General features: G+C 44.4%; 1 protein-coding gene across 1 annotated transcript; it reads left to right on the forward strand.

The window, feature by feature from the left end:
• Positions 1-14,513: 14,513 nt before the first annotated feature.
• On the forward strand, positions 14,514-16,765 carry LOC139563775 (piggyBac transposable element-derived protein 4-like). Its single transcript, XM_071382685.1, has 2 exons — positions 14,514-14,548; positions 14,992-16,765. The coding sequence occupies exons 1-2, from the start codon at positions 14,514-14,516 to the stop codon at positions 16,763-16,765; spliced, it is 1,809 nt and encodes a 602-aa protein (XP_071238786.1).
• The last annotated feature ends 565 nt before the right edge of the window (positions 16,766-17,330 follow it).

Below are 17,330 nucleotides of genomic sequence, written 5' to 3' on the forward strand. Positions count from 1 at the left end.
GTGTGTGCATATATGTGCATATGTCTCACGTGCCTGCATATATGTAGCCCCAGCTAGTGAGCAGCAGTACCACAACCAACCATCCTTTCTTCACCACCAACCTTCATCGCCAGGTCTAACACCACCCCATCTTTACTTCAGAGCAGAAAACTAATATTAAACGTATGCTGGACTCACCCACCTCTTGCACCCTGCCTGCCTGCATGGCTTCCTCCCCTTGCACTCCCTTCTGTTCCTTCACGTCCCGGATATAATTATAGCCGTCCGAGGGATGATTATATGTTTACCCTCGAAGCTGGCCGACTGCCTGTCCCCAGTCCCACTGGAGCTGCATATGTCTCAAAGGGGTTCCTCTTGAAAAGCACCACAGAAAGAGGGACCAGTAAAAAATGTAACACATAAAGGAGTGCAGAGACGGAGAGAGAGCAGTTAATCGCTCATGACTTTGATATAATATCTATTTTTATATATGGTCTGCCCTGAGCTACATAGAGATGCCTGCTGCTTCACTTTAGAGAGCTGGTTAGCAGAGTCTCGCCACTATACTTTTGGGAGTGGAGGACGAATAGGAAGATGGGGGAGGCCTCTGTACACTATAATACAAATGCCTGCTTTCTGTAGACTACAATAAATGTATAGATAATGTATGCACGTATGTTTGTTCATTTAGCAGAAGGTTGAGATCAGATCAGAAGCCTGGGTTACACATCTGCTCTAGTTAGCACATGGGAGAGAACACTGAACAATATCATAGAAATATCATAGCAAAATCCCTCAAAGGTTCATTGTCTCCTGCAACCCTGTGTCTATGCTATTTTTTGATACACAGCTTTTCAAAACCAATCCATTTTTGTCCACTGAAGATGTAATTTAAGTTACATGTACAGATATATTATCCATGTATAGATGGATAATAATATTGTTTGTTATGCCTTTACATTGCTAATTTACCTGTTTTTATATGACACAGCATCAAGGCAGAATTTGCTGAGCGCTCTTTCACTTTGCCTAGCAATATCTATTAATCTGCCTACAGCAGCTATGTATGAAGGAGCCTTTAAAAGTGGGGTCAAAAGATCTTCATTCCATAACTAATTAACAACGCAACCTCTCCATTGGCAAAGGTGGTTAAATTGTTCCAACCCAGAAAACATTGCCCATTTCAAATCAAATCAAATCAAATTTTATTAGTCACATACACATGGTTAGCAGATGTTAATGCGAGTGTAGCGAAATGCTTGTGCTTCTAGTTCCGACAATGCAGTAATAACCAACAGTAATCTAACCTAACAATTCCACACTACTACCTTACACACACACACAAGTGTAAAGGGATAAAGAATATGTACATAAAGATATATGAATGAGTGGTGGTACAGAACGGCATGGCAGATGCAGTAGATGGTATAGAGTACGGTATATACATATGAGATGAGTACTGTAGGGTATGTAAACATAAGTGGCATAGTTTAAAGTGGCTAGTGGTACATGTATTGCATAAAGATGGCAAGATGCAGTAGATGATATAGAGTACAGTATATATACATATGAGATGGGTAATGTAGGGTATGTAAACATTGTATTAAGTGGCATTGCTTAAAGTGGCTAGTGGTACATTTTTACATAATTTCCATCAATTCCCATTTTTAAAGTGGCTGGAGTTGGGTCAGTATGTTGGCAGCGGCCGCTAAATGTTAGTGGTGGCTGTTTAACAGTCTGATGGCCTTGAGATAGAAGCTGTTTTTCAGTCTCTCGGTCCCTGCTTTGATGCACCTGTACTGACCTCGCCTTCTGGATGATAGCGGGGTGAACAGGCAGTGGCTTGGGTGGTTGTTGTCCTTGATGATCTTTATGGCCTTCCTGTGACATCGGGTGGTGTAGGTGTCCTGGAGGGCAGGTAGTTTGCCCCTGGTGATGCGTTCTGCAGACCTCACTACCCTCTGGAGAGCCTTACGGTTGTGGGCGGAGCAGTTGCCGTACCAGGCGGTGATACAGCCCGACAGGATGCTCTCGATTGTGCATCTGTAGAAGTTTGTGAGTGCTTTTGGTGACAAGCCGAATTTCTTCAGCCTCCTGAGGTTGAAGAGGCGCTGCTGCGCCTTCTTCACAACGCTGTCTGTGTGGGTGGACCAGTTCAGTTTGTCCGTGATGTGTACACCGAGGAACTTAAAACTTTCCACCTTCTCCACTACTGACCCGTCGATGTGGATAGGGGGGTGCTCCCTCTGCTGTTTCCTGAAGTCCACAATCATCTCCTTTGTTTTGTTGACGTTGAGTATGAGGTTATTTTCCTGACACCACACTCCGAGGGCCCTCACCTCCTCCCTGTAGGCCGTCTCGTCGTTGTTGGTGATCAAGCCTACCACTGTAGTGTCATCCGCAAACTTGATGATTGAGTTGGAGGCGTGCATGGCCACGCAGTCGTGGGTGAACAGGGAGTACAGGAGAGGGCTCAGAACGCACCCTTGTGGGGCCCCAGTGTTGAGGATCAGCGGGGTGGAGATGTTGTTACCTACCCTCACCACCTGGGGGCGGCCCGTCAGGAAGTCCAGGACCCAGTTGCACAGGGCGGGGTCGAGACCCAGGGTCTCGAGCTTGATGACGAGTTTGGAGGGTACTATGGTGTTAAATGCTGAGCTGTAATCGATGAACAGCATTCTCACATAGGTATTCCTCTTGTCCAGATGGGTTAGGGCAGTGTGCAGTGTGGTTGCGATTGCGTCGTCTGTGGACCTATTGGGTCGGTAAGCAAATTGGAGTGGGTCTAGGGTGTCCGGTAGGGTGGAGGTGATATGGTCCTTGACTAGTCTCTCAAAGCACTTCATGATGACGGAAGTGAGTGCTACGGGGCGGTAGTCGTTTAGCTCAGTTACCTTAGCTTTCTTGGGAACAGGAACAATGGTGGCCCTCTTGAAGCATGTGGGAACAGCAGACTGGGATAAGGATTGATTGAATATGTCCGTAAACACACCAGCCAGCTGGTCTGCGCATGCTCTGAGGACGCGGCTGGGAATGCCGTCTGGGCCTGCAGCCTTGCGAGGGTTAACACGTTTAAATGTTTTACTCACCTCGGCTGCAGTGAAGGAGAGCCCGCAGGTTTTGGTAGGGGGCCGTGTCAGTGGCACTGTATTGTCCTCAAAGCGGGCAAAAAAGTTGTTTAGCCTGTCTGGGAGCAAGACATCCTGGTCCTCGACGGGGCTGGTTTTCTTTTTGTAATCCGTGATTGACTGTAGACCCTGCCACATACCTCTTGTGTCTGAGCTGTTGAATTTCGACTCGATTTTGTCTCTGTACTGAGACTTAGCCTGTTTGATTGCCTTGCGGAGAGAATAGCTACACTGTTTGTATTCGGTCATGCTTCCGGTCACCTTGCCCTGGTTAAAAGCAGTGGTTCGCGCTTTCAGTTTCACGCGAATGCTGCCGTCAATCCACGGTTTCTGGTTTGGGAATGTTTTTATCGTTGCTGTGGGTACGACATCGTCAATGCACTTCCTAATGAACTCGCTCACCGAATCAGCATATTCGTCAATATTGTTGTTGGACGCGATGCAGAACATATTCCAATCCGCGTGATCGAAGCAGTCTTGAAGCGTGGATTCAGATTGGTCGGACCAGCGTTGAACAGACCTGAGCGCGGGAGCTTGTTGTTTGAGTTTTTGTTTGTAGGCTGGAATCAACAAAATGGAGTCGTGGTCAGCTTTTCCGAAAGGGGGGCGGGGGAGGGCCTTATAAGCGTCGCGGAAATTAGTATAACAATGGTCTAGTGTTTTTCCAGCCCTGGTAGCACAATCGATATGCTGATAGAATTTAGGGAGTTTTGTTTTTAGATTAGCCTTGTTAAAATCCCCAGCTACGATGAATGCAGCCTCAGGGTGTGTGGTTTCCAGTTTACAAAGAGTCAGATAAAGTTCGTTCAGGGCCATCGATGTGTCTGCTTGGGGGGGAATGTATACGGCTGTGATTATGATTGACGAGAATTCCCTTGGTAGATAATGCGGTCGACATTTGATTGTGAGGAGTTCTAGATCAGGTGAACAGAACGACTTGAGTTCTTGTGTGTTGTTATGATGATCACACCACTTCTCGTTAATCATAAGGCATACCCCCCCGCCCCTCTTCTTACCGGAAAGATGTTTGTTTCTGTCGGCGCGATGCATGAAGAAACCAGCTGGCTGCACCGACTCCGTTAGCGTCCCTTGAGTTAGCCATGTTTCCGTGAAGCAGAGCACGTTGCAATCCCTGATGTCTCTCTGGAATGCTACCCGTGCTCGGATTTCATCAACCTTATTGTCAAGAGACTGGACATTGGCGAGTAGTATGCTAGGGAGTGGAGCGCGATGTGCCCGTCTCCGAAGCCTGACCACGAGACCGCCACGTTTTCCCCTTTTTCGGCGTCGCACAGGGTCGCCGGCTGGGATCAGATCCATTGTATTGTGTGGAAGGCAAAACACTGGATCCGTTTCGGGAAAGTCATATTCCTGGTAGGAACGATGATGAGTTGACGTTAATCGTATGTTCAGTAGTTCCTCCCGACTGTATGTAATGAAACCTAAGATTACCCGGGGTACCGATGTAAGAAATAACACGTAAAAAAACAAAATACTGCATATTTTCCAAGGAACACGAAGCGAGGCAGCCATCTCTTTTCGGCGCCGGAAGTATGTTATTTAGTATCATGATAGAACAGTAGCACAGCATGTTCCATTGTTGAACACAAGTTTGCAACATAAGAAACCAGGGTCCAAACGTGCTTATGTCATGCTTTCACTTGTTTATGCATTTTGGATGGTGAGGAGGGAGGGAGGGAACTGACCTCTGAGTTGACCGGTGATCCTTGGGATTTCGCTACAGCTAATCGGAGAGCTACTCTCCTGTGCAGCAAAGGCCAGTCTGGCGGATAAAAGGAGTGCAAAAGTTGCGTACATATAAGCCAAAGCAGGAAATGCTCTCCAGTGTTAAATATTTTTCTAGAATGTATAAACAACTGACTAGTGTCTCACTAGTTACTGTGAGGACGATAGAGCAAGCTGATACTGGACTCTGCTACATTATTTTCATTGAACCATGAACCATCAACACAGAGTTTGCTGTAGGGGGAACATGGTTTATGTTCACAGAGTGGGTCTCAGCCTTGGCCAGGTTACGGGTTGGCTGTCCACAGCTTGTATATTTGTGAATGTTTGGTTGCAGAATGATTTTGGTTTCCATTTACCTAATTTCCTGAACAAGAACAAACAAATAAATACAAACTCGTATATAGAAACTTTACTGCATACAGAATGGTCACAGAAGGTTTTGACACACGCGCACACACACGCGGACACACACACACACAGTCCGTTTAGCTGCGGACATGCTGAAGCCCATGCATCCACACTCACCTCAGTGCTGTTCTTGTAATGGTTAGTATCTCTGGTCCCTGAGCCCTGAAGGGATGATAAAAACCAGGCCGTTGTGTTTTATCTGTCCTGCTGAAAGTTAGCCGTTGACACTATGCACTTTAGGGTAAGTGTCACTCACAGGGAGGACTTACCCATCCCACGCTGGGAGGGACAAACTGCAACGTTTGTGTCCCTCTTAATGGTGAGCTCACCACCGACTTTGCTGGCATGGGCAACTATTGCTAAGCAATATAACTTTTTCCCCAGGGAAAGTTCAAATAAAAGCGGGGAAAACAACAATGCTGAATTAAAGTTTCTACCTCGGTCAATATGGATTTAAGATGTAAAATCCTAATACTCAGTCCTCCCCATGCACCATGCCACTTCATTTCAGCCACGATGACGCCGTCCCCGTCTCTTTGCTTTTCTGTATCCGCAACGTCCGAATATGATTCTTTCACAGTCACCCACTTCACCAACGGCAACCCCACAAAAGTCAATCATGGAGAGCACTCTGCCTATTTTTACAGACGGACAAAAGGAACAAAACCGAAGTCGGTGGGGTTGTCTGCTGTAATTTGATTGCTGACAAGTGAGGGGAAAAAGGTCTGTCAGCTTAGCGACGATACCCAACAAAGGGCAATCTCATTGTTACCGCCGTAGTGCTCAATTGCTGGATGACGGGCATGGGACAAAGGAACAGCAGGCTGCAGCGGGCATCGCTGGGACCCTCCCTGCTCCCTCCACAGTGGTAATGACAGCCTAAGCATGAACAGCAGGTGTCTTCCATTCAAGGCTGGGCAGGTTAATAAAGTTTCCTCAGAAAGTCAATAAACAAGGGCTTGTTCACACACTGGCTAATTGTTTTTTCTTTTTCCCCTGTTCCACCCAGCTCTGTGTGGACAGCCGTGATGAAGGACACTGTCTGGTTCCCCTGAGGTTTCCCTCGCAGGCCCTCGCCATCTCAGCTCCCAAGGCCCCCCAATGAGATCAACTGGGACCCCTGTCCTGTCATAGCTAAACAGAGGTGTTTTACTTCCAAAATAGCAGACACTTGACTTTGCTAGCTGGGTTGCTGTTAAAAGAATTGGAAGAAATATAATTGTTTTGAAGAAAGAAAGTAACTTGTTGGTCTGTGACTTTGTAGGGATATGTGGCCCCTTTGTGCAAATCCTTATAGAACACAGATTCTACTTCTCCCTCTCTGGTCTGGATATGTTTGTGATCAGTAGGTATACTGCCAGATCTTCCCTTTGTGTCACTGTAACTTTTCAAAGTCATCCGGTTTGTGTCCCATCCTTAACGAGAGCCAAGTGAACAAGTCCTTATGTTTGAAAAAGCAAATGAAGCTCAGAGCCTCTGTCCACAGAAATCTTTTCCCAAATAGAAAGCAATATGCTCTAAGAGATTGCCTCCCACACCAAACCATGCAGCACATTAGTTCAGTTTGGTGAACCTGTGTTAGGGCAGGCAATAAGCAAAACAGGAACATTAAATGATCTATCAGCACATTTATCTTGACAAATATAAAATATGTTGAGGTTTAGTCGGAACAATATGTCGGGTAATGAGGGTAACAGGATGATGGAGGAGAAGGACAAGGATTACCAGGCATTCTTCTTGATCGGGTTTCAGGAAGAAATGAATAGAGCTCTTTAGTTTATTTGATTTTAGAGGTTGTGGCCGGGGAGAAGAAAGCAAGATAAATGCATGTTTCATCAGGGCTAAATATTTCTACCTTGTGAAGAAATGCTGGGAAGCAAACATACGCCAGATTGTTACCAGCGGTAGGACATTTGTGGGTATATCTGTTTTTGTGTGCATGTGCGTGTGCGTGTGATGTGCGCGTGCGCATGTGCGCGTGTGCGTGTGTGTGTGTGTGTGTGTTTGTGTAAATAAACAGAGAGCTTGACACACGGTGAACAAAACAGGTGCTTTGAAAAACAATGATACTGTTTACTTTAGCTGTTACTTTCCTTTATCTCTAGATTGAGTCAAACAGAGAGAGAAGAGAGGGAAAGGGGAGAGGGAGAGGGAGAGAAACAAAGAGAGAGAAAGAAAGAAAGAAAGAGAGAGAGAGAAAAAAATATGTTTGCTGAAAGGCTTCCATCAAACTGAGTGATTTCCTCATAATCTTCCCTCTCTCTTCACATGCCAGACAAATATGGAGCTCCTGCTGTTCAACTATTGTATTTTAGTGACTGCTGACCCTCAAGGTAATCAACAACTCTCTCCTTTGCTTTGTGTGTGGAGATGTTGCCAGCAGAATCTTGCCTCCTTTCTCTCTCGCTTTCTTTCTCTCACATTCAGCAAGTGATATGCTTTGATACTTCTAGTAAGAGGAACAGTGTGTGTGTTTCTGTCTCTGTGTGTGTGTGTGTGTGTGTGTGTGTGTGTGTGTGTGTGTGTGTGTGTGTGTGTGTGTGTGTGTGTGTGTGTGTGTGTGTGTGTGTGTGTGTGTGTGTGTGTGTGTGTGTGTGTGTGTGTGTGTGTGTGTGTGTGTGTGTGTGTGTGTGTGTGTGTGTGTGTGTGTGAGGAGGGGGTAGTGGGAGGTACTAAGGACAGAACAGAGAGACACAAAGATGCAAATCAGCGGGCCAGAGTTCCTGGTGTTAGGTTTGGTCAATCTCCCGCTGTATCCACAAAGCCAGCAGCTCCCTCGCATTTCTGGAATGTCTCACATTTCTCCTCTCTCTGTCCTTTCGCTTATTATTGTTGAACTACTTAATGTTCCACAAGCAGAGCCAAGATGTCTTTCCTTCCTCCCTTGCCTTTTCTGCAGTGTCATTATCAGAAAAAGAGGTGAGATTAAAAAAGTGTACAGATATAGCAAAATGAGGCGAAATTGGGATCCTCCCTAGAAGGGCAGTGCAGTCAACCGGCCTCCATTTTCATGCTATTTGATGTTAGGGCTACCCATTTTCATTTTGGTTTGAAATGAAGCAGTACACGCACCAGTTAAAATAAATTATTTACAGAGGTTGGTGAACCTCTAAAGTTGGGAGGTAAAAGATAATGATGTATAATGATAAAACGTTAAAGCTGAACTTCTGGTGGTGCTACATCTAAACTGATTCTAGTTACGGCTAGCTTGCTAACCTGGCTACCTCTGGTATTGTTGCATCTAAACTACTGCTAGCTACAGTAAGCTAGCTGGCGCTCTCTACTTGGTACTGCTACAACTTAACTACTGCTAGCTACAGCTAACTAGCCTGCTATTCCCTGTGAACACTCTGACTATCTGGGGAATGTTAACATGTCATCAGCTTCTGGGCTATTAGATAAAATATCCTTCAGCCCAACCCATTTTTTGGAAGTTGAAAGTGGGGCAATGGAGAGCAGTGGCGGTTGGTGATTTTATGTTATGAGCAGGCCTTATTTCTACTACAGCATATTGGATGACTGTCATTCATATTCCATTCACCCAGTTTGAAGGAACATCGATAGGTTTAGGCTTCTACATGATACTCAAATTTCCACTATGCCTATCATAAGGTTGCTACAACCTAGCCTATGAATGAAAGTTTACAACGTAGGTGTATCCAGGTCGAGAGAAACATTTGAGGTGAAAGATAGTAACACATGAACAGACTATGACACATTCAATACCGCCTTGCATACTCTTGCCTGCATCTAGCTGATCTAGGGTGTAATCATTAGTCCAACTGTTGCAAATGAGAGTTTCTGGTGGATAAAATCAGGCATGTTTATCCCCATTTTGTTCCGTTTGCTTCCGTTTCAGAAACGTTTTCAACAGAATCGGCAGAATGAATACACCCCCGATCACACATAAACAGTTGATTTCCATAGCCACATACAAACAGCGTGTTGTATTCCATCTCGTATCTACTTGCTCTCTTCCTCTCACCTTTCCCTTTGCTTGTGGACTTCAATGCTGTAGCTTATGCTTTCAGTACTAGATTAATTCTCTGATCCTTCGATTGGGTGGACAACATGTCAGTTCATGCTGGAAGAGCTCTGATAGGTTGGAGGATGTCCTCCGGAAGTCGTCATAATTACTGTTTAAGTCTATGGAAGGCGGTAAGAACCATGAGCCTTCTAGGTTTTGTATTCACGTCAATGTACCCAGAGGAGGACGGAAACTAGCTGTCCTCTGGCTACACCATGGTGCTACCTTCATACCTCATGGTAGAGGCTACTGTAGATCATCATTGCAAAACAGTGTGTTTTAATCAATTATTTGAAGAAATTAATATATTTTGTATAGTTTTATCTAAAAAGTACAACTATTTTATTGTTTCACTATTTTTATTTTTATAAAATTCACTGAGGAGGATGGTCCTGCCCTTCCTCCTCTGTGGAGCCTCCACTGATGGCGATAACTACACTTTAGCGGATTATCCTTATCACCTCAGCTCCAGCTAAATCACCACAGTAATGGCTGCCATGTTTTCTTGATTCACCACCTTCATTTGTTATCTCCTCTCTCTTTCTGTTCCCCTCTCTGTCTCTCTCTCTCTCTTTCCCCTCTCATGCATTACTATTCCAGTCTGCCCCACAGAGACTGGGCCGGAGCACCTGCAAGTGCTCACTTTGAAAGATGTTGCAGGCCCAAGAATGCGCGCAGTAAACACACGAGAGCTGTATTTATAATAAATCAGTTTTATGGCTCTCTGATGGAGGTGATATCAGTGAAATTTATGCTGAGAGACCTCGCCGTCTTCAGCAAACAGCTGGAGATGTGGTAGACCTATGGGTTCTAGAACGCTATGTTACTGACTGAAATGGAGTGTGGGCAGGGTAGCGGTGGGTAGCAACGTGTGTGTGTGTGTGTGTGTGTGTGTGTGTGTGTGTGTGTGTGTGTGTGTGTGTGTGTGTGTGTGTGTGTGTGTGTGTGTGTGTGTGTGTGTGTGTGTGTGTGTGTGGGTGTGGGTGTGGGTGTGGGTGTGGGTGTGGGTGTGGGTGGGTGTGGGTCTGTGTGTCTACATTAATCTGTGTCTGTCTGTGTCTGTGTGTGGGGTGGCAGAACAGTATCTGTTAGAGTTAGAGAAAGACAGTTGTTTGAGGATGGATCAGCGCTCAGTGACTTCAGTTCTAAATTATGTGTCTGTCTGTGGGTGAATCCAACATTCCAGACAATGTTGCACCTCGTTCTTCAGCGAACCCCTTAAACCACCACGATAACTGTGAAGTAACTGTCAGGCGACACACATCTCTAAAAATTGCCTTTAAAACCAAACAAAACACAGGCATGTAAACAAAAGTGGACTGAACCATTCCCCAAACCCCTGACCCCCACCCCAGGTGGTTCGCTTCACCCCTGGCGATCAGACAGAAAACAAATTATGTCACTCTTCTTGAAGCTGTTGTACGTTTTCCCATTACCAAACGCATTACCATCATACCATGATGAAAGGTAACCACCCGCCATTGTTTGCTTTTCAGCAGATGCAGGCAATAATAACAACGGCTAAAGCCCAATGGATGGAAGTGTCCTAAAGCCCCTGAAACACTGTGGAGTTACACAAGGGTCAACAGGCTTCACTTCTCTGTAAGGCCAGCAGATGGGCTTCTGTAATTGTTTGTTGTTTTATTATCAACACCACTCTCAGGGGCCTTAAATCGTGGCTCATTTCACTATTTTGATATCTCCTTGAAAATATACCAAAGACTGAGCTGTATTTGGAAGTTGGGCCGGAGTCAAGGAAAGCAGGTATCTCCCTTGGTTACCTCTGGCCAATCATTAAGAGAGAATGCTAATTGACAGAGTTGCTCTGGGGAATAGGCCTCAGTTGCAGTCATCTTGTGGTTAAAATCTGGCAGCTCGCCCCTCTCTCTCCCAGGAGACTGTGTGTGCTACAGTTAATTGCTTGTGTTTCTTACTCAGGGGTGATAAATAAATAACATATAGTGTCATAAAAAGGCTTTTTTTACAGGCTGCTAACAGCTGGAGCCGTGCTGGGAGGGACACCATGGGAAACTCTGGTGTGTTCTGGATCCAACCAGTGTACATGTGATGGGTTGGAGAACTCAGAGAATGTTCTTAGTTGTCCTCTTTTCCCCCTCTTTCTATCTATCTATCCATCCCTCCCTTCTCGTCTCTTCTCTTCTCACCTCCTCTTTCCTGCTGAGTTTCAGGCTCCCCACTGATGGAACAAGGTACTGGAGTTGAAACCGATGAAGCAACTCAACAAATTTGACAATTAACCCAGCACCAACCATTGCCCTGTTTAAAAGGTTCCCACAGCAACCAGGAGGCACCCGCAGCGAGGTTTGGGCTTCCTATTTTTCACACCTGCGGCATCCAGGGAGAAAAAGCAGCTTGGGATAAGAGGTGTTGGGTACAGCGGAACTGGAGACTGACAAAAAAAAAACATGATGAGGAGGGGTGTGTGTGTGTTCATTCATTACAGTTACCATCCATATGAGTCTTACACCCTGCTCATAAACATTAGTGTTTGTAGTGCGGGGTTTGTTGGGGAGGGGTTAAGAGGAGTTGGAGTACATTTTTGGGGCTCTGTACTCCAGCACATTAGATTTAAAATGATACAATAGGAATTATCTTAAAATAATGTATTGTGTCATTTTGGAGTAACTTTATTTGTAAATAAGAATGTGATGTGTTTTTAAATACTTCTAAATTAATGTGGATGCTACCATGATTACGGATAATCCTGAATGAATCATGAATAATGATGAGTGAGAAAGTTACAAATGCACAAATATCATACCAAAACTCAAAATCAAACTCTAAACCCACAACCTGAAATTGGACACAATTTCCTGGAAGGATTCCTTCTACCAAAGATTCTTATTTACAAAGTCTATAGAGCAAATGCACTGGCAAACCAACGACCAGCAAAAGAAGCACAAGAAACCTGAAAACACCATCCAACCTGGAACTGAGTGAGTAATGTTTAGTCTGAAGCTACTTTTAAAGCCAAGAAGAAAAACAAATTACAATGATATATTTTACTTGATAAGGACTGAATGCTAAGTTAAGGGTACCAAGCTTGCTAGGACAGAACAGATCTGGCTGCAATTTCAATTAGCACTGAGGTGTGAAGTGAGAGGTGTCAAAGCCCTTGAGCCCAACAATGGCAGGAGAGTTTCACAGCCTCCCCCACCCAAATGCAGAGGCCTTTGAAGCCCGCTCCATCTGTGCAGAGGTCATTACAATACAGTACCCCCTGGATTCATCTCTATTTTGAACTGATATGCAGCCAAGACACTTCAATTGTAAATTACCTCAATAAGAAACAATATTGTTCCTTTGATCACATCAAAAGATATCCTCCTCGCAATCTCAAAAATACAACAGCCACAGGAAAACTTTGTTTGGACATCGTAAAGGACCACTCACCAAAACTGAATAGATATAGCTAGCTAACAACCTTTCGCACGTGGAATAAAACAGTGGACAGAGACATGCTAGCTACGTTAGCTAGCTAGCTGGGATTTTCTACAAGGTATCTGCCTCCCGAAAAAAGCTTCTCCCAAGTGGGTGTGACATCTACTCCCGTTGCCTGCTGTACTGCTGATTAGCTTCTATCTGGCGATCTGTTCACTGTCTGCCCTAGCCTGTCTCTCCCTGTCTGGTACAGGTACCCCCACAACACTCCCCCCTCTCTCCCGAGCATTCGCTCACCTCTAGCACACACGCACTGCTGGGACGAGTGACTCTGAACTTACAATGACTAGCCCCAAGTCGTTATATTTTTGTGCTTTTTGCTATTTGCCTCATGACTCATGACTGCATGCTTTGTTGACTATGAACTTGCTTGTTTACCCGACTGTGGGACAGTTTATGTTCGTTCCCACTCTCGGGACTCTGACTCTCTATTCTAACCACCTCTCGCCGGCTTTGTATTCATGTTACCTAATGAAAATGCTGTACAATATGATCTTGCTGCCATCAACACTGCAGAGCTCTCCCTGTCCTCTGCCATGCCCTGATTGTATTACTGCTGATGATATCTGGAAATGTTTATGTACACCCTGGCCTATTTACTGTTGTTAGCCCCAATTCTGACTTGTGCTCTGATATCTGTTTCACTGATTTCTGCTCTTGTAAAAGCACGTTAACACTAGAAGCTTCTTACCTAAAATGTATCAATTGAAAGTGTGGGTTCACAGCTCCAATGCAAATGTGTTGGTCATTACTGATACGTGGTTAACCTGTCTAGGACTGGGGTGCCGCTAGCGCCACGTTTCAGAAAAAAAAAAAAATAAATGGCGAAATGTCATAATTATAAATATTTAGCTTCAATTAAATCAGAAGTGTTATACACCATATCAAAGCTATACCTCTTGTTAATCTAGCCAATATGTCCGATTTCGAAAAGCTTCACTGCAAAAGCGATTATCGATCAGTAAACAACACATTAGGTACAGTTACAACAAAGTACATTAGTCACGAAAGTCAGAAATAGCAATAAAAATCATCAATTACCTTAGGAAATTTTCTTCTTTTGGCAATCCTAAAGGTCACGACGAAACAATCAAGTGGCTTTTTGTTCGATATAATCCATTTTATAGCCTAACACGAAACATTTTGTGAACGGCTTGTGTGGAAAATTCAGCGTCCTTCAACTTTGGACGTAACATTCATTGTAATTACTCACTCTAAAGGGACGTTTATCAAGTCAAGTTCGGTTTCATTAGAATCCTCTGTTTGTTAGTAAAACAACCAAACTTCATGGTTCTTTTCCCGGGACATATTGACCGAAAAAAATTGATTTGAACAGACCAAACAACGACCTCCTGACGCGCCAATCGAATGACCTGTCCTTCGTTGATTGACTGTATTTCGGACCAATGACCACTGATCTTCTTGAAATCTAGCTGGATAGATAGCCAATGAACAGAGGTACATGGGCATATGCAATGGTTCTACCCGGAAATAATAGGCTTCGTTGTAAAGCCATGCGTACACATTGCCTTTCGCCATTGAAAACTCTACCAGAAGGATCCCTGCCGTTTTACGCGCCGCAAACGTTTTTTTCTGAGCATTTTCAAGTTACAATAATGGCTAATAAATCAGCAAAATCAAAGACCAAGACCAGGTACACAGATATGCACGATATAATTGATGAAATAGAGAGATCTAGTGATAGTGAACATCTAAATGAATCCAGTGAGATTGAATCCGTGGATTCAGAATTTGAAGACATGTTCCTCCACGGTGAAGACGCAGTTTTGGATCGGTGAGTAACGTTGTTTGAAATTAGTAATATCAAATATAATTCATTTGAGTTGTTTGAGATATTGTATTTTATTTGCCTTATATAAAAATATGACTAGGACATGAAATATAAAAGTACACAAGTATATTGAAATGTAGAAAGTACATATTGCTCTACATTGTGGGTGTATGTCTGTGTGTCTGGACAAAACCTCACCATGGTCACAAATTGTGTATATATATTATGTGTCTGTATAATTATTACCTAATTGTTTCCATGTATTTTATATCTAAAATGGAATTGACAAAACCTCACCATGGTCACAAATTGTGTATATATATTATGTGTCTGTATAATTATTACCTAATTGTTTCCATGTATTTTATATCTAAAATGGAATTGACAAAACCTCACCATGGTCACAAATTGTGTATATATAATATGTGTCTGTCTTTATTTCACAGTCCCAGCGATTCTGATTGGGAGCCAAGGAGAAAATCCCCCACTGAAGCTGGTCCATCCAGCTGGACCCCGGCTGTATCCGGCACCACACCTACCCCCGCCCGGCCATCAAGGGGTGGTAAGCCGGCGGCAAAGAAGCGGAGGAAGGGCAGCGTGCGGAGGAAGGGCAGCGTGGAACCGTCCAGCGTGGAACCTGCCAGAGCGGAGGAGGACCGTTGGCACTCTGTTCTTGAGGAGGATGTGGCCCCACCACCTCCACTTTTCCGCCCAAAACGCCCAGTAGGCCCTCAATTGGACCCAACTTCTAAGTACAGCCCCATGCAACTTTTCCAGTTGTTCTTCACCTCGGCAGTTGTTGATACCCTGGTGATGAACACTAATAAATATGGGGCTAAGAAGCAGGAAGGCAAGACAGAGGCATGGAAGGAAATTTCCATTTCAGAACTGTTTTGCTACCTGTCTATGGTCATTTACATGGGGCTGGTGAAGTTGAAGAACCTCAAACACTACTGGAAAACTGCACCACTCTATCAACTGCCTTTCCCCTCAACGGTCATGTCTTGTAAGAGGTTTCTGACAATTTCACGGGCACTTCACATTAGTGACCCAGAGGTTGATAAGGACAACGAGGCGAAACGTGGCACAGCAGGCTTTGACAAACTATGCAAGATTAAACCTCTCTACCATGATATCGTTGAGGCATGCAAGACATATTTTCAGCCCGCCCAGAACCTTTCCATAGATGAGAGAATGGTAGCCTCAAAGGCCAGAATTGGCCTAAAACAGTACATGCGCAACAAACCCACAAAATGGGGTTACAAGCTGTTTGTTTTGGCCGATTCTGCGTGTGCATACACGTGCAATTTTTTTGTCTATAAGGGGAAGAACACTTGTGCGAGCGGTAAGGGACTCAGTTATGATTCTGTGATGCAGTTATTAGATTTCCAGCTGTTGGGGAAGGGCTACAAACTATTTGTAGACAACTTCTACACAAGCCCTACCCTGTTCACAGACCTGAGGAAGCTGGAGATGTGGGCCTGTGGCACCATTCGGACCAACCGAGTGGGTTTTCCAAAAACCAGGGTAAACGACATGCCTAAGCGGGCTGAGCGGGGTACCATGAGATGGATCCGTGAAGATGGTTTGCTGTTTGTGAAGTGGATGGACACTCGAGAGGTAGTCATGTGTTCCACTATTCACAAGTCGTTCGGTGGGGATCACGTTGTTCGACGGTTGAAAGGTCCTACAGGCGCTTGGACTGCCAGAAATGTCCCCATTCCAGATGCTGTGAGGGATTACAACAAGAGCATGGGGGGTGTAGACCTATCGGATGCGCTGATAGGATATTACAATGTCCTTCACAAAACCATGAAATGGTACAGAACTTTATTCTATCATTTTATTGACATTGCTGTGGTGAATTCCTTCATCCTCCAGAAGGAAATGGCCAAGAACTGTGGACAGCCCCCCATCTCACAGCTACCCTTTAGGGAGCAGCTCATCCAGGAGCTTGCTAACTACAGCAAGAACACTGTAGCACCTTCTGTCCCCTCTACCTCTGTCCCTTCTGCTCCAACCAGCGGTACGCACATGCTGAAGTTCATCATTGCAGGCAGGGATGTGCCTCGGGGAAAAAGGGGCACAGTAGGGCGGCTTCGTTGTGCCCTGTGCCACAAGAAGTCCCCTGTCACCTGCACCACCTGTGCTGTGACCCTCTGTTTCACACCAGAGAGAGACTGCTATGGGATATGGCATCAGGAGCGCAACATTGTTTAGAGGACAGAGAGTCTTCACATGATTGAACATTGAAGTGTAAATAGTTCCCCTTGTTATTTTTTTATTTTTTTGAAATATTCTTTTTTTTTTCTTGAATTTTTCAAATATATATTTTTTGGGGTATGTTAGAACAATTGTTTTGTATTTTGTATATAGGTATTTGTATCATTGTATCATTGTACCAATTCGGCCACTTGGGTACATTTGGGAAACTTGTGAGGGACACCTGGTTGACTTCATGCTCAATGGCATGTACCTCACTCATTCCTGAAGGTATCCATCTGAAACTTTGGTCAAATACTGTTGCCTACCTATGTTCTGATTTGAAATGATCCCCAGTATCATAACTGAATGTTTGGCCTTTCTTGTTGATTTTTAAAGATGCAACAACAGTAAAAGAACAAAAAACGTCTGTTGATTTCCTTGTATTTTCTTCTACCAGATCTATTGTGTTATATTCTCCTACATTCAATTCACATTTACACAAACTTCAGAATGTTTGCTTTCAAAAGATACCAAGAATATGCATATCCTTCCTTCTAGGCCTGAGCTACAAGCAGTTAGA

The sequence above is a fragment of the Salvelinus alpinus genome, chromosome 34 (assembly GCF_045679555.1).
Source record: "Salvelinus alpinus chromosome 34, SLU_Salpinus.1, whole genome shotgun sequence".
In the NCBI taxonomy this organism is placed as follows: Eukaryota; Metazoa; Chordata; class Actinopteri; order Salmoniformes; family Salmonidae; genus Salvelinus; species Salvelinus alpinus.

Coding starts and splice junctions, on each gene's coding strand:
- LOC139563775 (XM_071382685.1), top strand. CDS start 14,514: ATGTTCCTCCACGGTGAAGACGCAGTTTTGGATCG. Junction 14,549..14,991: donor GAAGACGCAGTTTTGGATCG/GTGAGTAACGTT, acceptor TTTATTTCACAG/TCCCAGCGATTCTGATTGGG.